At 47.0% G+C, this 26,574-nt stretch overlaps 1 protein-coding gene across 1 annotated transcript; it reads right to left on the bottom strand.

Moving 5' to 3' along the window:
- Positions 1–483: 483 nt before the first annotated feature.
- RHOA (ras homolog family member A) lies at positions 484–26,419 on the bottom strand. Its single transcript, XM_035337328.1, has 5 exons — positions 26,260–26,419; positions 8,652–8,809; positions 5,754–5,874; positions 2,709–2,839; positions 484–1,735 (listed from the first exon to the last, which is right to left on the bottom strand). Exons 2-5 carry the CDS (start codon positions 8,805–8,807, stop codon positions 1,562–1,564), a joined length of 582 nt encoding a protein of 193 aa, XP_035193219.1. The 5' UTR covers positions 8,808–8,809; positions 26,260–26,419; the 3' UTR covers positions 484–1,561.
- Positions 26,420–26,574: the final 155 nt, after the last annotated feature.

Below are 26,574 nucleotides of genomic sequence, written 5' to 3'. Positions count from 1 at the left end.
ACGCAGTGCCGCGCACATCACACGCCTGCCACAGCACTTGGGCTCTGACAGCGCAGATCAGCACTCAGCATACCATCACCTGCCTCTACAGCAACAGTTGCTTTCGTGTCCCTTATTCCTACATGACCCCCCCCGCCCCTGGTAGTCTATTCCAGTGCTCAAGACCAAATTTAACTCAACTGATGTAACCTTCACCTGGTTTGAACACCTAATGAAACTTCCAGGGACTATTTGGCTAGAGACTCCTGGGGAAGCTCTGCCACACACCAAAGGGGCCAGGCAGGGTGAGGGATTGCGCCTCTGGTCTCTGCTGTGTTTAGAACCACTGTAGGCAGCACGTGGGCATCACTTACCAAGAAAAAAAATAATAAAGCACTTGCAACTGCTCAGTGAATCCTGTCACAGCTGCATCAAAAATGGTATTTCTGGTTCAAGTTGTCAGACACTGGGCCAAAAACACAGTGAGGAATACAGACACCAGGATACAGGGAGCTTAGAAAACTGCCTTTATTCTATTAGTTGTTGGAAAAATGAAAATACAGAAAGAGTTTAGTTGGCTGCAGAACAGCAAGAAGTTCACAGGTTAGGAGTCTGATCACTACATGGTAACCAAACTTACACAAAAAGTTTCATTTTTTTAGTTTTGAAACTGGGTCCAGCAATGAACTTAAGGCAACTGAACAGTTCAGAAGCTTTGAGTGTGAGCAGGCTGTCTTTTCTCTATGGCATGTCACGGAAAAAACTCCTCCTGGGTATGCAGACCACTCAAATGGGTCAGACTCTTACAAATGAACAGGGGAAGAGGATCAGCTGCTTTCCATCTTACTTTATTTTTTCAAATACAGTTTCTTAAAAAACCCAGAACACCTTAATGCAGAGGTTACAAGTAACAGTATTAGGAAATCCAATTATACAAAAAATACTACATCTAAGCTGGGGTAAATAGATTTATTTTTGGTAACATACATTTAAACTGGCACTAATTACACAGTAACTAAAAGGTAACTAACATGAAACCACAGAACCCTCACTTGTCCTTAGCTGAATGGGACTTGGTCATTTCAGAGTGATCACATTTTTAAACTAATGTTTTAAATCACTGAGCCATGAAAATCAGATCTTCCTAAATGTGATAGCACTGAAGCTACACTTGATTCCACATACAGCCATGTAACTGTTGTACTCAATTAGAATAGGACGTTAGTTATAAAGTAGTTACAGACCAATCCTCTGTGTTGACAGCTTTTTCTCTTTCTAGAGAGAAGACAGAAGATAGAGAATTGTCTTCAGTTAGCGCCTGACATATCCTGTGAGTGCAGAAAAGGTTGGTTAGAGGAATGTTGAGGTTAACCTTGGGTGCACAGATGAATTTGATGCAGATTGTTATAAAAATCATGGTTGGCTTCTAAATACTGGTAGCAAGATGACTCGATTTTTAAATCTCTTAAGTAAATTATAGATAATGAAAAAGGCCAGTAATCATACACTAAGATTAATAAACAGCACTTCAAAATTACTCAAGTGCAGGGTGCTGCTTTGGCCATCTTCCTCTGGCCACACTTTATAAGAGAAGGCACCCAGACTTTTTCTTGCCACGCCGGGCTTGCAAAGCAGCTCTAGTGGCCATTTCAAAAACCTCCCTCACACCGTCTTTGGTCTTTGCCGAACACTCCATATACCCAAATGCACCAATGCGGTTTGCCATATCTCTTCCTTCTTCAGGTTTGACAGGCTCCTGGAACGACACAGAAGCAATTGGTGAAAAGTCCAAAGCCACACTGAACACCCCCAGTCTTTTCTTTCCCGCCCAGCTTCCCAACAAACACAAAGATATTTCTAGATTAAATACGCAAGTAGTTGGTCAATTAATAGCTAGTTGCCCCTCTGAGATTGATACTTTAAAAAATAATAAAGGCAGATTTAAAATGATATTTGCTTATATTCTCAAGGTGCTGCATACAATTCTCACCTGGATTACATATTGTGTACTAGCACATCACACTAGTGCTCGAGGACATGATAGATTTTCTAATGCCCCTGAGCTTAAAGAGCACAAGTCTGCTTATTTAAAACTAAACATTTATGCATCTTTTTGCCATAATTGTAATAAAAGCTTATGAACAAACCCTAGAACTGATGCCTCGGTCTGTCTAAAACGAAATATGATGCAACAGGAGCAAAAATTCCAGGGCTGAGCAGAGAACCTGCAGTCCTACACCCAACCTGGGAGCTTCAGACACTATCTGAAAATAAAACCAAGTGCTCAGGAGTGAGCTACAGCATCTGTGATCAATTCCCTCTAAACAGGTACCAGTTAAACTGTTTCCTTATACAACCTGATCATACAAAATAAAGATTAACTGAAGCATTTGATGTACTGACTCTCTGAATCAAGCCATTTCTGCCTCACAAATCCAGCTCTCCGGCACGGAGCAGCTGACGGTGAGTAACCCAACAGCTCCTAAGAAGGCAGTTTGCATTGCTTGGAATGAAAAAAGCATCTTTTTTTTTTTTCTTTTTTAAAATCACCAATATGAAAAACAAACACTCAGTTAAAGGTAATGAATACTTCCAGGTTCCTGTCACGAAGAAGTGTTCATTATGCAGCCCATAGGAAGCCGGCAGCAAGCTGCAGATGCCCATTTTCTGTTCTGGGTACAAATGACAAACACTTCGTTTATTGTTAAGACACTCAGAAAGGAACCTGCCTGCTTCATTTTGGCCAGCTCTCGTCTTGTGTGCTCGTCATTCCTCAGGTCCTTCTTGTTTCCTACCAAGATGATAGGCACGTTGGGGCAGAAATGCTTCACCTCTGGGGTCCACTTTTCTGGGATGTTTTCTGAAAAAAATGAATACAAGTGCGACTGTAACTAAAACCCAGTTCTGGGGCTAGTTTTCCTTTAAAGCTTCTATCTGCTGATTGATTTTAACATACTAAAACACAGCGATGCTGTTTTCTATTCTTAATTTAGGGTGCAAATAGACTTGTTCTAGTATCACTACAAAGCCAAGCCTATCTATGGTCATTTTAAGGCTGGAGGACACCTAACATTTTGGTTTTTCTATTTCTCGCAGTAACTACTTGACAAGGGTTAGCAAAGAACTTAATGTAGAATTCCAAAGGAGTTATGGAATATTGTGCTTCAAGAGAAACATTTTCTCTCCAGAAGCTAAAGATGGGCATAACCCCAAAGCATATTTTTTTTACAGCAATTCTTCCTTTCAAAAAGCGACATCAAACCACCACTCCAAACCCTCCCATTCACTGTACCAGAAACATCACTCTACAGACTAATTACAGATGCACAGAAACAAGGGCTGCGTGCAAGTCATTTGTAGATTTACCATTTCTCCTTATCTGCACCAAATGGATTTGTGCTCACACACAAGCAACTTCTGTCTCCTACAACTTTCCTTCATGACTTTTAGTCTAACAGACCTGCAAATGGAAGACTGGAGGGTGCTTTGCAAAGGAAAACCTGGACACATGCTATAATAGCAGGAAGCGTTGAGCAGTCCAAAACATTAGGCTTTGCTTGCAGAAGCTCTCAGACACCTGAGAGTCAGCAGTGGATGTATTATGCCTGCAGGTTGCACAAACCCCTTTTTAACTTCATGGCATTCAGCTTTTGGAGACTAAACTATTATGGCATCAGTTTTTTGCCCAAAAGAACAACTTAGACAAGCATTTTGAAGGTAGTTTCAGCCAAACCAGCAGTTGTGCACCTGGAGTGCTCCCCTCTAGGTGCTTCACAGCTGAGGCGCTGCCTGGCAGTTCACTGCTCCCAGTGCACAGGCTACCGGTGAGCAGGGAGGATGGGAAACGAAGAGTGGCTGAGATCAGACTTGGCTTAATGAAACCACTCGCTAGAGCTCAGCAAGCCACCCTGTTTTCAGGGCAGCTCTCCAGCTGCCAGGGGTAGCACATGCAGTGGGAATGAACACGGACCAAACCCTGGCCTTAGCCACACCAAGCATGACTACAGCTCCACTGTTAACCCAGCCTCAAATTGTTTTAAGAGAGAGAGACCAAGACCATGAAAGATGTCTTTAAACACAGAATGAGGTGGAAGTGATCAAGAGAGCAGTAAGGACTTTCCAGATGTCAAGCTGGCATTGATTTTCCTAAAAAGACACTCTTTCACACCTACCTGTTCAGTGGCTGCTACCTTTCAGAGGCAAGGCAGGAAATCAGACTGAATAGCCCTCAGGCATTATCCCAGCCAGCCTGTAATGCCACTGGGACATCTCAAGAAATATTTTGTTTGCTTATGTGCTCAAGCCTTCTGTAAATTGTGGCAGGAATGGTATTTTTCAGCCATAACACACTGAGGTTGTTCAGGACTAATCCTGCCATTAACTGCACTGTGTTTCACACCTCCTGTCTGTCTCATGCTTGCTTCTTCCCAAGACAACTCTGGGAGGAAGGGTTTATCCGTAAGATAGATTCGAAGTGTAGGAAAGATGCACCTCTAAGGACAGCTTGCAGTGATCAGGATTCCTCTGGGAATAGAAAACTCTGAAGGATTCAAGAGTTTTAATACATTTGGGAGAGAATCTGTATGTCATTTATGAGCCTTGTTTGAACTAATGTGCCACCTCCCATTAATACACAAGGCAGACAGGTTTCTCAGTTTTACTGGTTTGGAACTGCCTCCTCACCCAATGTAGGGGCATAACTTTGACCAGTGACAACCAAGTGAAAGTCAGTCGCTGTACAGAAGGGTCTTGCCAAAGCACATCTGGTCAGTCTTTCTCTGAAGGTCAGCCTTACCATTATCTGCATTTTAGCAAGATACCTCACAGACAGACACTAATGAACAAATCCCACTGGTGAGTGAATTTTTACAGAAATTCACTTAGTTAAGAAAGTGCTACCACAAAGCACGTGGTTAGGAGACTACACTGGATGGAGTAATTACCATTTCAATGGGACAGAAATCAAAGTTGCAGAGGTTTTTTTTTTGAACCTTAGAAATAAGAGCATCTCTACTTCCTTCTCCTTACCCTCTTCAAAAACATCTTTTTAAGATCAAACACACAGATTCCCATGCATCAGTTTTATAAAAAAAGCAGTGAGCATTTCAGTCTCGGACTCTACACAGAAGTGCCCACCTAATAAACAAACAGAGGTCTGAAATGCGTTTCTGGAGCTCAGAAATCTTATATCAAGCAGCTCTGTTCTCCATCACAAGCAGACGGCAGCCACGGGAAAGCAGACTGGAGTGTAAATCTTCAGCCTCTGTGATCATTAGTGAGACTGCCACTCCCTTAAGTGCCAACCCCTCTCCAGGATGGTTCTAGCCCACGTTTCTTTCCCACCAAGCCAAGAAAGAGAATCCAGTATATTTGGAACCTAATCATTTGCAGTGTTTGAAACCGATCTCTCTTTTGAATATAAATGAAAAAAAAAAGGATGGGTAAGGAATGAAAACACAAGCTTTCTTATTTATGTACAAAGTTACTCTATTTTCCTGGATATAGTGTGATCTCGAGTGTTTAAGAACCTGTAATTATCCAGGAGAAATACAAAAAATAAAAATAAAAAATCAAAATGCCACTCAGTGTTGTTGAAGAATACAGGTTCCTTTCAGACCTTAATTTCTGAAAACCAGACATTGAAACCAGTATGAATTTTCAAGCTAGCGATGTTCTCAATCATTGCAGCATGTGAAAATATATTTTACAGAATGATTTCCCAGGGCAATACCGCAACAGAGCAGCAGTTCTCATTCAGTTATTGATACACTTACCTAAACTATCAGGACTATCAATTGAAAAACACATAAGTATAACATCGGTATCTGGATAAGAAAGTGGTCTAAGTCGATCGTAGTCTTCTTGTCCTGCTGTATCCCACAAAGCCAACTCAACCTGCAGAAGAAAGACATCGGCCGTCAGCCAGATCATCAGGGAAGGTTTGATCCATAAGCTAGTAATCCAAGCGAAGTGGATAAAGTATTTCAGTCAACACCACTCAAAAGGAGGGGAACGTAAGACAAAATGATTTGACAAGGGAACTATGAGAAACTTTCCATTCTGTAGCTCCAAAAATCAACTTATTGTAGCTTTTTTTTTTTGTTTTAATATTCATGCCTACTGTCAGTTCTCTGAAAGAACGTAAAAGCTACCAACAGAACCCCAAGACAGAGGAATTAAAGGGAATCAGCTGCAAAGGGCTGAGAATCTGTCTGATAAGATTCCAGAAACAGCAGTTTTCAACGAAAAGGACTAAGCATATGCTATTTAGGATTATTCATGTTTTCAATTGGTTTACAGCTGGAACCTGTAGTGACTAAGAAATGTCAAGGTAATACTTATTTGTGCACAAATTCATTAAAACTCCATCACAGCAGAAATTTAAACATCTAATTTTCTTCAAAGTAAAAGTGATTTCTTTGTAAAGTTTCTTGTTACTAAGAAACTTTAAGAAACTAAGAACTTGGCTGACATTCTCAATACTTATACTTGTGGTAGAACTAGAGAACACCCCAACAGGACTGTTTAAAAGTTTAGAAGATCCAGCCAATATTTAAACAAGGAAATTTACTCTTGCTTGAGATTCTCTGATCTGTCTGTAACAGAGTGGGTCCCTTCTCGTTTAAGCTCTTTTGTCAGAAAAACTCCAGAAAAAAAGTCCACAGCAGCTCAGACCAAGGCAGACGAACAGAACTGGAACTCAAATGGGAACATGAGTGGGCAATGTAAATGTCTGGTTGTATTTTGAAGATACAAAGCCTTATTATACTTATACAGACATTTCTGACTGAAATATAGAAGAATTACTCCTTAGAGCAATCTCTGCATTCACACCTGCCAATGTGAATTTTGTAGCAATTGTTCATACTTTTTACAGAGACATCTGCTGCGGGTTCCCTCACATGACTTTCGTATCAGCCCCTTTGCACCGTCCAAAGAAACACATCCTGCAGCACCACTACGAGTCTTCACGTGGCTTCTGAGTGTTTCTGCTAGGGCTTTTCTAAGAAGACAGAAGGCAAGCTGCTCTCAAACAGGACAGTCCTAAGCAGTACTCTCTTACAAACTTTTGTAATCAAGTTTTCAGACAAAGTGCTTGGATAAAATATGTCCTCTAGTTAATGAAAAATTGAGCTGACATTTCCGCAACAGAAAATGCACTGCTCAAGCAGCTCACACAATTTTGATCCAGGTACTGGCTGCACAGAGCCGACAGGGCACGGCTCTCTGTTCAAACCACTTAGAGATGCAGAGATTCAGGCAGAAGGGAATGAGGGAATTTAACTAGGTCATAAGAGATAGAAACGGATATCGTACATATTTTAAACAATAGTCCTCAGAGTCCAAGAAACTGTAGAAATTGTTAATTCTGCAGGAAAACATGTTTTTACGTTAGCTTAAAAGGATTTTTTTTTTTTTAACCTGTTCGTATCACGAGAGAGAGTTAAGCTCTTTTCAGATTTGGATAGCATAAACTGTAATGACACAATTAATCGGACCGTGACAGTAGGAAATCAATTTTAAAATAAAGCACAAAAATGGCTCAAAAAGTTTTTGCTTAAATCCGAATCAAAAATGAGCATATGAATCTGTCACTGCATCTGAACTAGAACTGACTGAAAGATTTTCTGACTGTGCCTGAACCTACAGCAAAAAAAACATGTCAGAGTGAGACGAGGAAGCTCGGCACCACCAGCACCACGACCTGCCACATGCTCGACATGAGGAGCCGTGGCACGGAGGTGAGCTGTAATGGTAACAAAACAAGACTAATGCCATGCCTGCCTAAGTGGTTTTGAAAATAGTTGGGCTTTCAAGGAGCAAAGTTTCTGCTTCACATGCTTCCCGAGTACCCTTGAAAGTGACAGTTTTACACATCACACACTCCTCTTGTGTGACACAAACGCAAAGGCAAGCTATTTGGCTTTCAGACAGCACCTTTCAGAGGGCTGATTCTTGGATCAGGGATTTGGCACATTTGTTTGTTTGGCAAACAGAGGCACTCAGAGGTCACAGATTAAGAACCAATTTTCAAAATATTTAAGATGGGATGTTATAACATTTCATTTACAAAAGAACAAACTGAAAATGAAGCTCAGCGAGCTGCATGCTTGGTACACTTGCCTGCTAAGAACTGCATTCCTTCAGACAAGTGGAACAAACGATGAAGATGTACAACTACAAAAATGAAACCCCTTTGAAGCGTGCCAGTCATCTGTTCTAAAGAGGCTTCCACATGTTGCCAGGAGCAGGTATAAAGAAATACTTTATACTTACTCCAGGGACTTGTTTTTGTCATCACGATACCAGGTCCCAGTCAAGACAGGGACTCTGCTACGCAATTCCAAAGGCCCAGTGTCCTCAGCATGTAGGCACATCTTTGGAATGTCCACTCCCATACACTGCAATGTTTTCCTTGGTAGAACTGTATGGTTTTTAGGGTCTCAAATTGTAAAAGGTTAGAAATACGTTGTTCAACAGACACTGGATATCTGCAGGTTCTAGACAGGTCAGTATTTTTTTCCACAGGAAGATGCTAAATATTTAAAAATAAATTTACATCTGGAGTACTAAGTATCCGTACTGACCACTTATTAAAGAACTGTGGTGATCTCCATGCTGTTCTGAATAAACGCAAGTTCTTTTTGACTGTTACAAGAGAGCACACATACCTGTTTTCCATCCACTTCGATATCTGCTACATAATTTTCAAAGACGGTGGGAACATACACTTCAGGGAACTGGTCTTTGCTAAATACAATCAGCAGACAGGTCTTTCCACAGGCACCATCACCCACTATAACCAGCTTTTTTCGAATGGCTGCCATGGCTGAAAAACAAGACAACAACTTATTAATTCTTCCATTGCAGCTTTTAACTGAGATGCTAATAATTAACAATCATTAAGTTTCTAATCAAGAAGAGCTTTTAAACCGCATCTATCTGCCCAGTAGAAACATATCTGGAATCATGCGAGTTCAAATTCCCATCCTTTTAAGAAAAACATTCTCCAGGATGTGTCAACACACTGGTAAGTCACTAGGCTTAAAAGCAACAGGAGGGAAGAAGATCAGTATGTTTTAGCATTTCTTTGCCTATTCCGTCATTTAAGACAGGAACCTCCACTGAAAGTGAGCGAGCAATACTGCCCACGAACGCATTCTGAAAAGTGTCTTTTAGATGATCCAGTAAGAGACGCCTCAGCTCAAGGCAGTAACATTTTCTCATCGCGCTGAGTTGTCCTAACCGTAAAGTGCCAGCAGCTTTCTGTGAGTCACTTGGGCTGGGGAGCTCTCTGCTGCCACGTCAGAGCACTCGCGGAAGGACCTCAAGGTAACCAGCTTGTTCCTCAAATTACAACCACCACGCTGCAAAGCGTTTTGGAAGTACACAGCTCAGCCCTCGAGCCGTTTTGCTGGGCATCGCTGTTACTGGGTCACTGGAGCCTGCCACCAGCAAGGGCAGACAGCAAGGGGGAACAGTGAGCTGACAAAGTTTGTTGGCGATACAACATCGCTCCAGGCAGCTCACTATACAGACACTTCTAATGATGCACACAGAGTTGTCCCAACTTCAGGAGTACACAACAAGGGGCTCTGAGCTGCCTATGACGTTGCATAGGCAAGATCTTGGGTCGAGTACCAAGTTCCTGGAAACATCACTCTGGTAGCACTCAAAAGAACTAGATGAAATTTAGTTGGGGCTGCCCCATCCCTGGCAGTGCCCGAGGCCAGGCTGGATGGGGCTTTGGGTAGCCCAGGCTGGCAGGAGGGGCTGGAACTAGATGATCCATAAAGGTCCCTTCCAACCCTAACTGTTCTATTGCTCTGGGAAATGACAGGAACTGCTAGGAAAGCAACAGAGCAACTTTGGTCTTTGGTCTCAAAAGCTGGAAAAGATTCAAACAAAAGCTAGAGTCAAGGTGAGACTGGAAATGATGGCATTGGATTCGGCGAACATCTACGAAGTCACAGGTGGCCCAAGCAGCACGGAGGGACTCAGTGTTCATCCCCACTTCCCATAAATGCAGGGGGGACACACAAAGACAGTAAAAAGGGTTCAAGCCCACTGGAAGACAGCAGTTGAGTGACCAGAGGAACTCCAGCAAGAAGATGCTGTGGACATGACCAGGCAGGTATGTGGGAGAAACTTCCCATACAGGTTAAAGAATGCAGAAACTCTGTGGAGCTGCTCCCCAGCATCTCGTCGCCCAGTCTGTATGTACGGCCAGGGTTGCCCCGTCCCAGGTGCAGGACCCGGCACTTGCTTTTGTTAAACTTCATGCAGTTGGTGATCGCCCAGCTCTCCAACCCATCCAGATCTCTTGGCAAGGCCTTTCCACCCTCATCCAAGTCCACAACTCCTCCAAGTTTGGTGTCGTTGGCAAATTTGCTCCAAACACCTTCTAGTCCTACATCCAAATCGTTTATAAAATCATTGCAGAGGACTGGCCCTAAAATGCAGCCTTGGGGGATCCCACCGGTGAGGTTCCACCAGCCTGATGCGGCCCCGTTTACCACAACCCTTTGAGCCCTGCCTGCCGGCCAATTGCTCACCCATCGCGTGACGTTTTTGTTTAGCTGTGTGCTGGACATTTTGCCTGGTAGGATCCTATGGGAAACCGCGTCAAAAGCTTTACCGAAACTTCACGAGTGAATTCATTTCACGAAGCTTCATGACAACGGAGCAAGCAGCAAGGCCATCGTAAAATCGACCAGCACCCCAGAGGGAACACCCTCGTGAGTTAACTTTGGCCATGACAGTCCCAGTCCGAAGCTCTGAAGGTGACTTGGTGTGGCTGGCGAGGGAGAAGGGCTTGAGGAAGCACGTGAGAGAAGAGCACAGCAAAAATGTTTTCTCCTTTCCACCTCTTCTCTTGCCTTAAGAAATTAAGGCAGTGAAAAGGTAGAACTAACCACCTGAGAGCCACCTTCAGTACGATGCGGCTAAGAAGCAGTGGTTATTACAGAGATCTGTATTTCTCTCTCAGGCTGAGAAGGACCACTGCAGCCATCCAGCAGCAAGGGCTCAAGGACTTGTAAAGCACAGCTTCATCACACACACAACTGCTCAAGTAATCCAAATTGGTCTCTGCAATGGCCTTCATTCACCTTGCGAATACGTATGTACACACATTTACCTTAGGGGCTTAGGGTTCTTTTTTTACATTTATGGAAGGTTTAAAATGATCCACACTTCAAAAAAAGACACCTTTCAGTGGTTTTAAATGTTTTTGAATACTTCCTAACAACGGTAATATTTGATTTTACAGAACGGGACATCATCTGTTCTCTCTACCAAGTCACAACTGACTTAAAGGTCCTAGCTGCTGCCAGCTGTGCAATATGCCCTTCAGAACTGTAAGGCTGAGTCCTCCAAAACCTCTGAAGCTATCTGCTCCGCTACATCCACTGTGAGAAAACTTCCCCAATGCCTATCCTCAGCCTCCGTTGTGCAATATAGGCCCATTGCTGTTGATCCTATTTGACTTGGGCACGGCCTTTATGAGGAAAGGCTGAGGGAGCTGCGTCTCTTTAGCTTGGAGGAGACTGAGGGGTGACCTTAAGGCTTATAGGTATGTCAAGGTGAGTGTCAGGAGGATGGAGCCAGGCTCTTCTCTGTGACACCCGGTGTCAGGACAAGGGGCAGTGGGTGCAAGCTGGAACATAGGAGGTTCCGCTGAAATGAGACAAAACTTGTTTACAGTGAGGGTGGCAGAGCACTGGAACAGGCTGCACAGGGGGCTGTGGAGTCTCCTTCTCTGCAGACATTCAAAACCTGCATGGATGCCATCCTGCGTGATGTGATTTAGGTGTTCCTGCTCCGGCAGGGGGATTGGACTGGGTGATCTTTCAAGGTCCCTTCCAGTCCCTCATGTTCTGTGATTGTGTGTGATAGCACAACAGACCACTTCCTTTCCCTAGTGTATCCGAGAATATGCAACCTCTGTTTAATCTTCTCTTCAGGAAAAATCATCTCACTTTATTCAAGACTCCTCTGAAGTCATACTTTCTAAACTTCCCTGTGGATCCCTTCTGGACACAGTCCATTGACACACATTTACCAGAGCATGAAGGCCAAAAAAAAGTACTTCACCCAGAGCTCTACCAACGTTAACTAGAGCCGAGGGATTACGTTGGTGATCTCCCAGGATATACTGTTGTTTAAACATCACGATGGATGTCTGTGTCTTTCCCCCCTTCCCAAAGACAACACTGCTGATACACGCAGCTTCCAATTCACGCTAAGTCCCAGATCTTGTCCCTTAGCACTGCTATGCAGTAAGTCACCCCCCAGTCACAGCTGCAGTCTAATGTCACGCTTTTATTTATCCTTCCTGATTAATGCTTTATTCCATCTCCAAGTTCTAGTCCCGTCTTCCATCTGAATTACAGACTTTCTCAGAGGCAAGTTTCATCATCACGATCCCCAGACAGACATCTAGACCGCTGAAGAAACCATAACGAAGCCAAAGTTGGTGGGGGGCAGAACAGGACAACCTGCTCCTCTTCAGTGATTCCTGCTTCTCCCTTCTGTACTCCTGTCTGGGGTCCTGCCCCCTTCTCACTGGCACTACCTGCAGTAGCACCTGGGGCAGCTGACCTTCTTGGCCTCGCCTATGGACACAGCCTTCTTTTTCTGTGGGGTATCACATCAGCTCTTAACCTCGTCTAAATACTTATGTCACTCCGGAGTTTTTCTAAACGTTCCTTGTCATTTGAATCACTTTGTATTTTGGCCTTCTGGGTCTTTTCTTCACATACGTATGCCTAAGGTCTACAAGAAAACCGCAATTCAGTAAAAAAATACAACACCAAAGCAAACCAAAACCACTTCGAAATTTGCAGATTCTTAGGAGTATCTTTTTCATCAGAAAAGCTCATCGTGAAACTCTTCCTGCCAGAGCCTTTCCTGAGGTGTGGGCACTCTTTGCATGCAGCGTGGAAGGCCACCCTCCCACACGAGCTGCCGTTCAGCAGCACGCTCTCAGCTACTTCCTTCCAGCTGCTCAGGATCCACCCCACGAGGACCCCCCCTGCTCACAGACTGTGCGGGACTGTCACCAGCGTATCTCACGCTCACTGAGCAGTCTCCCTCATTTCATCCATTGGGTGTCTGGGTGATTACAGCCCCCTTATCACCAACGTCTGCAGGGTCCTGCTGCAGGATGCTCAGAAGGAGCCTCAAGCACCTTATCGTATCTTGGTGGCCTACGGTGGCCTCATCTTTTTTACTTTAGCTTCACCCTCCAGAGACTTACAGCAGCAGAATTTCCTCAGCGTAATGTCCTGGGAACAAAAGTGTTGTATAAAATTATATTAAGGGATGTAAAGATCACCATTGATTTCCTTGCCTCCAAAGCCCTAGGAGTTGCCTCTGGTTTGCTTAGTCCGCTCCTGGCATTATCTCTAGCGTTCCTGCACACGCCGCGCAAGCTGACGGGAGCTTGTGTACGGACCTCAACAAATTTTCAGAAACCACCCAGAAAGGCTGGGTAGATACATACGGCCCAGGATGTCACACCTGATCACCAGACAGACACCATAGCAGCCTCGGAAGGAAGTCACCAACCATCACAATCGCTCGCTTCTTCCCAGCGTTACAGCTTTGTGGTACTTGAAGTTTCTGCTCTGCTGGGGAGGTTGAACTGCTGCCGCCAGAACAACATCCTTCACTTCTGTTCAACACATGGACGTCCAAAGGTGGGGGGGACACTGTTGTTGAGCCTGCACCAACTTTCTTCCTATGAGAGGAAGAAAGTCTCTGCGTGTCTGACAGTTGTTCTAGGGATGCTGCATGTCCAGAAAAAAAACATGTTTGCTCTCCAATGTGAGTAGATACCTGGCCGTGACAACAGTATACCACAATTCATGGGAAATTAAGACAGCTGTCTTCTACTTCATCACTCCTGTATTTGCATTGGCATATTCACAGTAATAATTTCTTAATTTGGAAGAATAGCTTCTTTGAGTTCATTATTTCAAGTTAAGTACATTACTATTCAGGGGGTAGCTAAAAGGGACTGTCAGCTCTGACAAGTACTCAGAGAACATCCTTACAGTATAACTGAGGAAAAACCCAATCGCTTACAGCGCAGCTACATCTCAGTGGTACGTATCACAAGGACAACACTAACGGTGTTCACTGCAGCTGGGTCTTTCTGCTACATTTTGACGTTCTCTACTTTTCGTAGACCAGGATTCTGAAGCCTGAGCACACATCTGTTTGAACCAGCAGTATGGTTTGCCAGAAATCAACAGGTATTTTTCTAGCCTAAAATGTTTTAAGATGTACTCAAGTTACATGCAAGTTAATTTTTGCTGCAGTACAGCCTGTGACCAGCACCACTGACATTCAGAGGTACAAAGCCGTGTCTGAAGTTCAGAAGAGGATGCTACACATAGACCAAGCCACCAAAATCTCACTGTAACTGAACACAAGTATTACACATTCATCCTTTTACACAATATGTGGAGCAGGGAGAGAGCGCAGTAAATCCAGAAAGCTGCAGGAACGACATTGCTGGAGATGTTCACAGAGCGATCAGCAAGAAATATTCAATCCCAAGTAGTGCAACAGAACAGCTGCAGTCATCTTCTAGCGGCATCCGTACCATCTTCTGTAGCAAGACACCAGATCTGCAATTTTTCCACCTGGTAAATGAAGCAGTCCTCCCACCTTGCATTTCTAGGGTGCTGAAAACCAGCTGGCCCGTTAGACTCAAGGCGGAAACTCTCACAGCATGACACAAGTGACTCATCTGAATGGAAGAGATGCAATGATGACATTTCCTCAAACCTTGGCCAGTGCCTTCCACAGGTCCACAAGAGCTCCAGACGGTTTGCTCAATCCCCCTACCATCACAGGAGGTTACAACACAAGGAGCTCCTGTTTGTTGAGAGCTGCCACACTAATGCCCTTGTTGCATGAGGCTATTTCTAAGTGCAGCACCGCTCGCAGAGAGGCGTGCGGCATAAAGCCCTGCTTGTTAGGAGGACGCAGGGACTGCTCCAGAAGGATGAGAAACGGGGAAAGTCTTTTTTTTTTTTTTTTTTTTTTTTTCCAGGTTTTAAATGTGCTCCCCCCAAAGCATTATTGCTTACTGCAGTGGAATTTTTCTTCAGCACACAAGTTATTTCTCCAGGGGACAACGTTTCCAGAGCCTCCTCTCCTACAGACGCCAAGGCCACAAAGGCTGCGTGAGGACCGTGCACGCTGTTGACATTCTGCGGATGGATAAGCTGGTAACAAACACGCTGCGTTTGCCTCTCAACCTTGCAGAAAGTGACACGGTGCAAGAAACGGCCCTTTAGCCCTGTGTGGGTGTCCCGACTGGACAATTGCAATGATCAATCAACTGCTGCCAACTTTATATTGCCCACTACGTGACACAGGCAGACCCAAGGTGGTGTACGGTTTTGTCAAGAAGCTGGTCTGTTACTGCACGTTACCAAGAGCCCAGCAGAAGCAGCTCAACAGTACCACTCACCATGTTTCTGATGCCAGGAGGGCAGGCACCCTTTAAATTCTTTTATACCTAATCTTGCTGAAGTCCTCAAAACCAAGGTGTTGGAAAGCGTGGGTCTTAAAGTCTCATAACCAGCTTTTTTTTGCTGCACTTAAACAAGTTTTCTTTAAGTGCTTTTGCAAGCACCTATTCAGTTCACTCTGAAGAGGATTACAGGCCCCAACTCTTCCCACTGACTTCATTCCCCCTTCATTCGGTCAGCACTGACCTGGGCCAGGAGGAGGAACAGACCCGAGGCTGAGGGACTGGGGTCCCACCCTACACAAGCTTCCCCACCCCGAGCAGCCAAGCCCTGCCCTCCACCTCTGCCAGGACTGCCTCTGGGCCAGAGCGTGGATTTACCTTTACAATACACTCACTTCTGCCCAAATATGAGGGGAGGGAGGAAGGAGGCTCTGCAAGGACTCCAGAGAGGAAGCGGATGTGGATGAGCAAGCTTTTCCCACAGTTTTCTTCTGGCCACTTAGCAATGTCTGGCACCGAAACTGAGAACGACCTGCATCTCAGAGCAGCTACGAACAGAAAGGTCAGGCCAAAAGCAAGCAGGTCTGCTTGTAGGGCAGCTGTACGCTGACAGCTAAAGAGCGAGAGCTGAATATGGAGCGTCTGGGTGGGGGAAATGGTATGAAGGGCATGAGCAGAGAACGAGGAGGAAGAAGGGAAAAAGGCCAGGATGAGGGTGGCAACCAAATTCACCCTGCTTTAGCAGAAGCCAGGATCTGAAAATCCCAGTCCTTTTAACTGCCAAGGAAGGCAAGCACCTCACCTTCCTCCTCCTTCTTTCGAGTCCCAGTGGAAAATGTCAGTGACTGCAGTTTTGTCGTGTTCTTCCCCACTACGTTTTTCATCAATGAAAGCACATATAAACACGTGTTAGAAACATTGTGGGGGTTATTACTGAAATGCTCTTCGTGCTAACTTAAATCAGGTCCTCCGGGCACACGTAAGCCGGTGTGTTCCTTAAGCTGTTTTCACATAACCCAGACAGCACGGGCCATGTGTTTAACTGGCGATAGCTGTGAAGCAAAGGGAACGGTGACCTCAATTCACCTCTTCCAGAAGTTGCAAAATGAGTAGCAAATGGCCTTAGGATTGCATTAAGGGTATGGGGGTGAAAAAAAAAGTGATACAACTGCAGAGAGGACTTAGATCCAACCCTTGCTTCTGCTGCAGGCTTCCTAAGAGATCCCAAAGAACGACATACACCAAAACGTGCTGCCAGCGACCACTTATTTATTGCCTTTATTTCCAAAGGCATTCAGAACAGAGCTCATCTGTACTACACTGACTGCAAAAATTAAGAACTCCATGCTTAAATCGATGACACTTGTTTGATAGCACATACAACCTGGAGTGAAGGCTTGCTGGGGTACCAGTAGCTCTGCAGGTCCGTGACGCTGGAATGCAACCACTAAATCCATGAATGCAGCTGCTGCTGTAAAGCGATGGGCAACACGGCTTACTTCTAGCATTAAAGTATGCTTAATTCTGTGCAAATTTGCCTGTGGCCATCGACATTCATAAACTAAGCCACGCTGCTTCCTGTATTGCTAACCAGGCTTTTGGGAAACAACCATATTCTGTAGAGCACCTGGAACCAAGTGCTTTGTTTGACAGCACTGCGAAATAGACCTGTTTCTAACTACTGTGCCACATGGGAACAGTTGGTAAGAAAAGATATCTACTGGTGGTGTTCTTACGGGGTTTTTTGAGGGTTACATTTCAAATTTAACGCTCAAAAAAGTCCCAAAGCTGGCAAAGCACAAGGCAGGCTACTGACACTGCACGCTACATAGAATCCATGGTGCAAGATAAATTTTCTATTACAGGAATGAAGTACAATTGAACAAGTGAGAGGTCAGCATAGCACCCAACAGGGTGAAAGTACTGGGCACAGGCCCTTGGGCAGGCTGTGCAGAGCGCTCGGCTTTCTGCTAGCTGTTTATTCAGGCTGGGTATTAACCATGCTCAAGCCTGGTAAGTTTTACTCGTTTGGGAAAAGTGCTTTGCAAACACAGCTGGACGCTTCTGAAGCCAGCTTTACCCTGGGAGCTATAGCTGTGCTACAAGCCCAGCTAGTAAACCTCACCAGCTCTGCAAACCACCAGCTCAAGCCTCCTCACACCATGTCACCAGCACTGGGAGCAGGGTCAGCTCAGCTGCAGGGGGTCTTAAACGTGTTGGTTTTGTGCCAGCCCCAGGGAACCCTTAATGACCAGCGTGTTTTATACAGGGTGATGAAGAGCTATCCAAAAGTACAGAACGGGAATTTGATAGGCACGGGCACACAACGCATTTCAGTTGAGCACAAGGCAAATTGTTTATGCTGCCTTTACGTCCCTGTGACGGGACAGGAGGTGACTCATCCAGCACCAAGCTGCCCGTACAAAGTTTTTGCAGAAATCCAAATCGGCAGTCACTACTAGATCAGTGCTGTGTATCACATGGACACGGTATGCCTAACCTGAGGTACCACGTGAAGTCTCAAAGCTGGATTCATCATATCAAATGACAGTCTTTGCCCTTGCTTTCCTCTTCAGGATAAATCTTATATGACAACATGCAGCTCATCTGACTCCTAGATGAGAAAATTGCTTTTGATACTGATAAGTTTTCTTGATTTCTGGCCACCATGGGAAAGAATAAAACATTTTTTGCTTTGCTCTCCTTCCCTGAGCAGCCCACCCACCTGCTGGCGCTTTACAGAAGCAAAACCTCAGCACGACCAGACACACACCTTTCACCAAGATGCCCCAGCCACGACCTGTGTGACCCTCTGTGCTCCAGCACTGCATCTTGCAAGCAGTTCCAGCACCAGCCAGGGACCAGCCCACGGCAAAACTAGCACTTCCCACAGCTGGGGGCTCGCGGGCCACCCTTTACTACAGGGCTTTGCACACAGAATTGAGCACATTAGCTTGGGCCTCGTCTGCCCAGCGAGGACAACAGATTAGCAGTGGATGTCTACAGAAAAGCAGAGGAGGAAAAGGAACAAGAAGCTTCCTCACACAGGCTCCCCAGACCCCAGACATTTTCAGCTCAGCAGCTTCCTGGGCCAGACGCAGTTCCCGTGGGCTTGGTAACCTCCAACCGATTGCTCTCCCATCAGCTTGTCCAGACTGTCTTTGAACCTGTGTAAACTTTCAGTGCTCACAACATCCCGTCGGAGGGAGTTCCCGCAGCTTAATTACACATTGTGTGTAAAGCCACTTCCTTCGAAGTCAAAGCCATCCCTATCAGTTTCTTTCACTGTCCCCTAGCTCCTAAGCAGGAGGGGAGCCAACAGCTTACCTATCTCACCCTTTCTGCAGGTCATGCAGCAGGCCTTCCAGAACAGAGCCTTGCAGCACTGGGAGTTTTAAACCCCCCCATGCCTTGGCCAGCAGCAACCAACCTTGCAGCTGCCCCTCGTGCAAGGAGCGCCGGCGTGGCCAAGGCGCAGGGGCTGGGGAGGCTCCAGCAGTGAGTTGTTTTCTGCACTAGAGGTAAGGCTTTCCTTGTGACTTCCTCATTTATTTGTCCTCTGCTGATTTCTTCACGCTGTTAGTTTGCGTTTCTTCCAGGTGGCCGGCAAGAAATCCAGCCCACGAGCTCACTTCCTCATGAGCTCACTAGACACAGGTTCACTGTATTTTCAAGCTGCCCTCCTTCTCCTAAATTTAATACGAAGCACATTGATTTTGTAGCAGTTTCATTTCTTACCGAAAGTGATGTGCAATTACTGTCAAGTGCTAACCAGAAGGCTGAGATGGACACTTAAGAACCAAACCGAAGCAATTAACACTAATTGTTTCTATTGCCCCCAGCCTAGGCTGAGTGACATTGTCTTAATTCTTTCCTGAACGCTTTGTTACTTATTCCATCACTGTACCTGGGATTGATGTCTTAGTCTGATGGGATTATAATCATTAAGGCTGTCCTACTTCTCCTTATTATTATTACATACTAGCTCCTTCCACTGCTGCAGCATTTAAAGAGTTTTCTGGAAAAAAACATCCAAATAAACCGTTCTCAGGCCAAAGAGCTTCAGATTGCAGGTGTACACAGAACAGAGGCGTAGGTCACCAACTCCAGCCAGTTTCAGCGTGCAGTGATGTTCAAACCTTTTTATTTGCAGAGATTACAAAGACACCTGGCTACAGGGAATTTCCCTGTGCATCGATCAGTAACTGGTGAAGGACAGGACAAAGAAAAGCACCTCTCGCATCACTGCCCACCAGCAGAACCTGTACAGCTCTATGTTCCTAAATGACCTGAAAAAGGCAGGAAAAAGAGTAAGACAACATTTACTGATAATGCCAAGACAGGTAATAAAGGCAAGGGCTTACAGTGATGAATTGCAGGACCTTAAAAGACTCTGCCCGAGCAATAAAACGCTGGATGAAACTTGAACACTGCAAAACCAGTTCCCACTTCCTATAGGATCTGAGGGACTCTGAGCTGACCACTGTTACTCTGGGTACATAGGTAACGCCTTTAAGATACAAGCCCAACACTCCAAAGAGTTAAAAATTATAATAGCAAATAAAAAGCCAGTATCCAGAAATAGGAAAAGAGTGAACAAAGCAGCAATCACTAAGCCAACATGTGAGCCCAGGAGGGCACCTCCTGCCCGTGCGCAGTTCTGATGTGCCCCACACCACGACTGCCCAGAACTGGGAGCGCTCTGGAGCACGGGCGGTTACACCGCTGAACAGCTTCCACGTGAACAAAGGAGACAGGACTGGAAAAGGGACAATCCGGAAGAGGCTCGCGATGAGGAAGAGAATGACTTGCAGGTGTTTCTCAAAGATAAGGGACAGTGAGGACAGCCAGGCCCAGGTCTTCGGTCTCCAGGAGATACAGAAGGTAAGGCCGGGTAAGCCAGCTTCAAAGCGAAGGACAGCAGACCTTCCAGCAAGACTTTGCTATTTCTAACACAGGTTTTAGATCTGTAACTTTTCAGATCCGTAATTTCTTAGTCATAGGTTTGTCCTCAAGCTCCAATTTCCCCCCAGCGAGGCATTTGCCGTGCCTTTGAGCTTGTTTTTTTTATTTTTTACTTTCGGTTTCTACCTCTCTCCTGTCCCAGCAGTATGGCTGTCCTGCATTGCTTTTTAAATGCAAACAAAACAAGATGCTTTCATTTCCTTTCCAGGCCAGGATATTTCTCTTTCAGCACATGACTGGGGAAAAATACCACAAAAGGAGTTTCCCAAAACATATTTTTTAGCCCGCTTAAGCCAAAAACGTTAAAAGCCAGAAGTGCAATACATGCAAGCAGAACTCTCCCCTGTGCAACCTGTTTTCTAAGCACCAAACTCAGCGAGGTCCTTCTGGACCTGTTTGCTCTGCTCTTGACTACCTGCAAAGCTCTCCTCCCTTTTTCTACAGGGTTATGGGATTGACACCATTTCAGAGCCCAGGGAAGAAAGCTAACTCCATCATTTTGCCTCTGCCGCAACGAGTCGATGACACGACACGCTTCCTCCCACACCCGAGGCAGGAGATAAAGCAGAGAACACTGGGGCAGAAAGCAGAACTTTTTCTTCAGAATTTGTGCCTCCACTGCTGTCCTTCCAACTCTCGTTTAATATTCTTGTTACTTTGCCCCCACCGACTCGTTCTATGTTATCTGCAGGCACGACGACTTACAAGAGCACTTCTCTTATGCAATACCAAGTCCCAAGATTACTTTGCACAGAATGAGATTAGGGCTTAATATTGAGGTAATTATAGCAGGTCTGAGGATTTCCAGTCATGTGTGCGATCTGCAAAACGCTTTGCATTTGTGCCAGCTTTTTTCTTGGTGTCCCCCTTGCCCAGATACCTCCCTTGTGTCCAGCGGGAAGCAGGATGGCCCCAAAGCAGCCCAGCACGTCCTGCTCAGGTCAGATTGCTGCCTTCAGGCACCCGCCGCTGCCCTGCACCGTGGCAGAAGCACAAACAGACAAGGAAACCAACTCCCCCTCTCCCAGACAGCCACCTTTTTGCGCTCACAGTTGATGCTCTCACCTGTCCTCTTCTTCTTCCTCTGCTCCTACCACAAGACAACTGCTGAGACTGCACTGGTTCAGGCCAAACGCCCACCTCCTCCAGCACCCTGCCCGACACCCACCTGCCTGTAAGATGACCAAGGGAGAAGAAGAACAAGCAAATGCACTGACACCTCCCTGAGTTTATTTTCCTGGTTTCCAGCTTGGGTATTCTTAGGCAGCTTGTTAATCTTTGTGCTCGGCAGCCCATTTGATAGCGTTTTCTTCTGTGATTTCATCTGTTTGATTTTGAAGTCACATAAATCATCGCCATTCAGAGCGCTTTGCAGTGCTGAGTTCTGTGGTCTCTGTGCAGACTGCAAGAGGCACTGTGGGTTTTGATCTAGACCAGAACGCTCTCAGTCACATCTCTGCCAAGCTGAGGAGTTCAAATCTCCTTAAGCATCCCCTGTATGGAATCCATGCGTTATCCCTGATCATCCTCGTCAGCCTCTTCTTTGCTTTTCCTGCTGTACTGAATCCCCAAGTCCATTTTCCTTCGCAGTACTCAGGGTAGCTGTGGGCTGTGACCCGAGAGCCACGATGCTATCCTGCTTTCTTCTTTACTCCTACAAGCAGTTCTTCCTAGTCAGCTTTCGTCTTTCCTCCCGTTACTACCCAACACCCGTCTCACTTTCAGATCTCACCAGGACGTTTGAGAGCATGCTGAACAAAACAGGCCTAACTCCACAGATCCCTGTCCTCCTCTTGCCCCACGCTTCCCTTCTCTGTGCTTACCAAGTCATCCCAAAACTTTGGTAGGCTTAAGCAGCACCATTTCCTTTGCGAAAGCCACACTGATTTTATCCACTCTGAAATTGTTAATCCCAACTTTTTACTTTTTTTTTTTTTAAATTATTTAAAAATAGGCCTTGAGCTCCATGATATCCTGCTGAACTATTTTTAAGACCTGATACCATGTAGGCCATCTCCTATTTCTCTGGCTTCAAGGTATGAAGTGAGAAGTCAAACAGCGCAATTAATAATATAGATGTTTCATCCCCAAGTTCCTTCGGAACCCCTTGGGCAAGCACCATCTGCTCTTGGCATTTTGTAACTACACTTATTTTTCTGAAATACTCTTTGCTGTCTGATTTTCCAGCGAGTCCTTATCCCCATAAAGAGAATTTCTGGCATAGGAACCTCTTTGGACTCCTCCACAGTAAACAGGAATGCACATAAATCGTGTAACTTTCTTCTGATGGCTTCATCATCAAATACTTCTTTCACTTCATCATCATCTACTGACCCTCCAGACTCCAGCAACCTTCTTACATGCTTGGAAAATAATTTATCATTTAATTTTGGTAATTTATCATTTAATTTTGATAATTTATCATTTTAATTTTAAGTTTGATGTTACTGAAAGCCTCTTATATTTTTCATTTGACTTGAATGTGGCAGTTCATGTTCGTATTTACTTTCTGAGTCAACTTCAGAACTTGAACTTTCTGAGGGCTGTATTCTTTTTTCAAACAGTTTCTTTATCCCAAACTGCATTCTCATCTGTCGACATTCCACACTGTAATTTAAAATCTTCCCAGCAACATTTTCAATTTCAAGTGCAGAAGCCTAGTTCTGCTGTGGTTTACATGGAAGCCAGCCTTTCCAAAGCTCTTGGACTGAAGTTCAAAAAATGAACCGATTCTCTTGGTCAGTACCAAGCTGCTAAGATCCTACCCCACGACAGCCTTCTCATCTCACACAACTTCAACAGTGCAGATGGCAGGTGAAGAACAAAGAGCCTTCACGTGTAAAATGTAAGAAAAATGAAACGTTAGCAAAGAATGCAAACAGAGATAACTGGTACTTGGGAGAGCTGCTGGTTCTTCCAAACCACTGACATATGCAAAGGCAACCTTCCTTAAAAGCTGAGGAGGAGGAATCTCTGGTTGTACAGACCCACGCGAGGACCTGCTCCACACCGCGACAGTTCCATCAGCCAGTACACTGTCAGGTAAGGGACTTACGGCCACAAAGCACTGCTAGTTTGCTGAGCAAGGAGGCTGAATTTGCTGTTTCTGATTAAAAACAACAATAAATAATCAATCAAAAACCAATTGTTGGAGTTTGAGGGAAGGAAGGCCTCACATTTGTTGTAGGCGCACAGTCCAGTTTTATTAGAGGCACCAGGTACACCAGTGACACTATGCACTCACTCCTTCACCAAGGCTGGTCAGAGGAAGAGTGAACCCCGCTCCGACTGGTTTAATTAGGAGATCCAATTAGGAAGGACTGGCTACTAGTAGTGTGCGTGCAAGACTGCACAGCAAACACCTTAATCAAAAGTTGCTTTATGGATATTTTAGTTATTTCACTCTCTCAAATGCCCTTTTCAAGTGAAAACGTGGATAGGAAAAGGAGAGAAGAGAGGATGGATGGATCAGAGCTCCTCTACCAACTCCACTTATGCTTTTGGTATCCTTCACCCACAGCTCAGAACGAGGTGAGAACAGAGATCAAGGTCAGAAGGCACCTGGACACCTGGCAGTGGTGTATATGGCTCACACAGCAAAGGCACAGTAACTTAACCAGCGACTGGAAGCGGTTCTGGGATATTCAGGCTTTGTGAGACGATCTGAGGTAATACACAGCTTACTGTGTTCGGCTACCTCGCGCTCTGTACTGTGCTCAGCGCTGCAGGAGGACAGCCACGCCACCAGCTGAGGATTTCCATTCCACATTAAGGCGTGTGCATTTGCATAGCCACATCCCTGGAACCTAAGTCAAGCTGTCATTACATGCATTTACTTCACACAGCAATGCTCTCTGTTACGAGTTTTTGCCAATATTACCTCTGTAGCAGCACAGACTCACCGCACGGAACAACTTAAGATTAGAAGGGCATGCTGACTAGCCTTTCCTGACAAGGTAACTTCCTCGAGCTCACCGGTTTAACTTTTCCTCCACATTAGTTAAACTTGAAGGCAAGTCCTGAGAGAACAGAGCGACATACAGCAGTTTAAGTGGACACATAATAACACACAAACCAGTCCAGGCATTAGCGTAAAACGTAAGGGGTAGGGTCTGAGGGGAGACTTGGAAAGAACCTCGATAATATCACAGCAGCAGGGACTGAAATACTGGCGATACTACACAGAGACTGACACGAGCAGGAAGGTACAACGGCCTGATGAGAGCACGGCGGTTGAGACAGGAACTTGTAGAGCTGAGCAGACCACGCAAGCTGTGTAAAGAGCCAACTGGGCTTGGGGCAACGTAAAGATGTTGAAAAATAAAAAAAATAAGAGGAGGATCAAAAGATGTAAGTCAAAAGCAGTGAAAGCAAGAGTTACCACTAAAAAGTGAGGGAAGATACTGGTAATTCCTAACCCTCCCCCCCCCCAAATCAAACTGTTTCTACTCAGAATTTGCTTATCTGAAGAACCATCTCTAGTCCTACATCCTGGTGGCAATTAAGACCATTTAGGATGTTTTTGCTGTCGATTCCTGGCTCGGAGAACCGCCTGCCTCTGGCGCTCAGGCCCCGTGGCACCCAGCCAGGGCGCGCGCCTGGCGAGCCGTGAGGGCGGCGCGAGCGAGGGCTGCGCGGCTCCAGGGCCGCTTCCTCCCGCGCGCCGCAGGAATCATTTCCTAAAAAAAAAAAAAAAGCGTTCTAGCACTGAAGGACGCGAATCACCTGTTAAAACTTACTCACGCTGAGCGTTTATGCGGGCCGCGCTGCTGAGCCTTCTGTTGCGCTCACCACAGCGGAACCCGGCCGGCGGCAGCTTGTGCCCCTCGGAGCCTGCGGCCTCGCCTCACGGCGCTGCCCGGGACGGGAACGGCAGCGCCCTGGGGCTGGGGACCCCGGCAAGACCCCACCAGCACGGGAGGAGGGCGCCGGGAGAGCCTCGGGCGGCGGGGGGGGGGGGGGGGCCCGGAGGGGGGGGGGTGCTTTCACAGGCGGCAATTTCAGGGAGGGATAAAGTTCAGCTTTCGCTCTTAAGAACTCCACCAGCAGAACAACAACAACAACAAAAAGCGAGCGCAGCAGCCGGTGTTTTGCGCCGCCGATCGCTTTGAAGCCGAATTCAGCTCGTTCTTCGGACTTCTCCGATACAAAGGGGGGCGGAACTCGGCTCCTCGGGCGGCGGCCGCGCTGAGGAGAGGCCCCCGCGGCCCGGGCGCTTCCGAGCGGCCGCCGCCCGCGCTCCCCCCCCCCCCCCCCCCCCCGGCTCCTCCCGCGCTCCGCCGCCCGCCCCGCCCTCCCCGCGCTGCCGGTGACGTCACCACAACAGGCTGCCACTCAGCCGCGCCGCCCCACGCCCCGCCGCCCGCTCGCGTCGCGCCCCGGCCCCGCGGCTCCCCCGTTCCTCCCCCCCCAACACCCCCAAAAACCGGCACCCGACCCGCGGAGAGCCCCCCCTCACCCCGCCCCCCGAGGAGCGGCCGGGCCCGGCGGGCCGCCCCGGGAGAGGCCGGCGCCGCTCCCCCCCGCCCTGCCCTGCCCTGCCCTCCCCTCCCCCGCCGCCCGGAACGGCCCCGTTACCGACCCCGGAAACTTGGCGGCGCTCCGCCGGGAGGCCTCCCCTCGGCGGGCACGGCGACAAGAGACCCGGCCAGGCCGGAGCCGGGGCCGGGGGGGGGGCAGGGAGCAACTACCCCCCACCCGCCACCGGCCTCGCTGAGCTCCCGGACGGGCCCCACCCGGGAGCCGCGGCCGCGCCGCCAAAGGGGAGAACCGGCCGGGAGCCCCCCTCAACCCCCACACGGCCGTGAGCCCCATCCCGGTACCTGCGGCCTTCCCCTGGGTCCGGCTCCCGCCGCTTCCTGCTCCACAGGCCCGAGCTCGAGCGGCGGCGAACGGAAACGGGCGGGGCGGGGGCGTGCGCGCTCACCGGCCCGACGCGGCGCGGCGCTGCGCTCCTCGCTCGGCCCCGCCCGGCCCGGCCCGGCTCGCGCGCGCCCGTGCGCGTCCCCGCCTGCGCGGCGGCCAATGGCAGCAGCCGGCCGCGGGGGTCGCCGGGAAGGGGTGCTATAAAAGCCCGGGTGCTATTTACGCCGTGCAGGGCGGGCGGTGGTGGGTATGGGGTTGAGGGGTTTGCGTTG

Source organism: Oxyura jamaicensis, chromosome 12 (assembly GCF_011077185.1).
Source record: "Oxyura jamaicensis isolate SHBP4307 breed ruddy duck chromosome 12, BPBGC_Ojam_1.0, whole genome shotgun sequence".
Taxonomy (NCBI): domain Eukaryota; kingdom Metazoa; phylum Chordata; class Aves; order Anseriformes; family Anatidae; genus Oxyura; species Oxyura jamaicensis.
The sequence above is the reverse complement of the archived record's forward strand: the minus strand, read 5'-3'. Positions and strand labels throughout refer to the sequence as shown.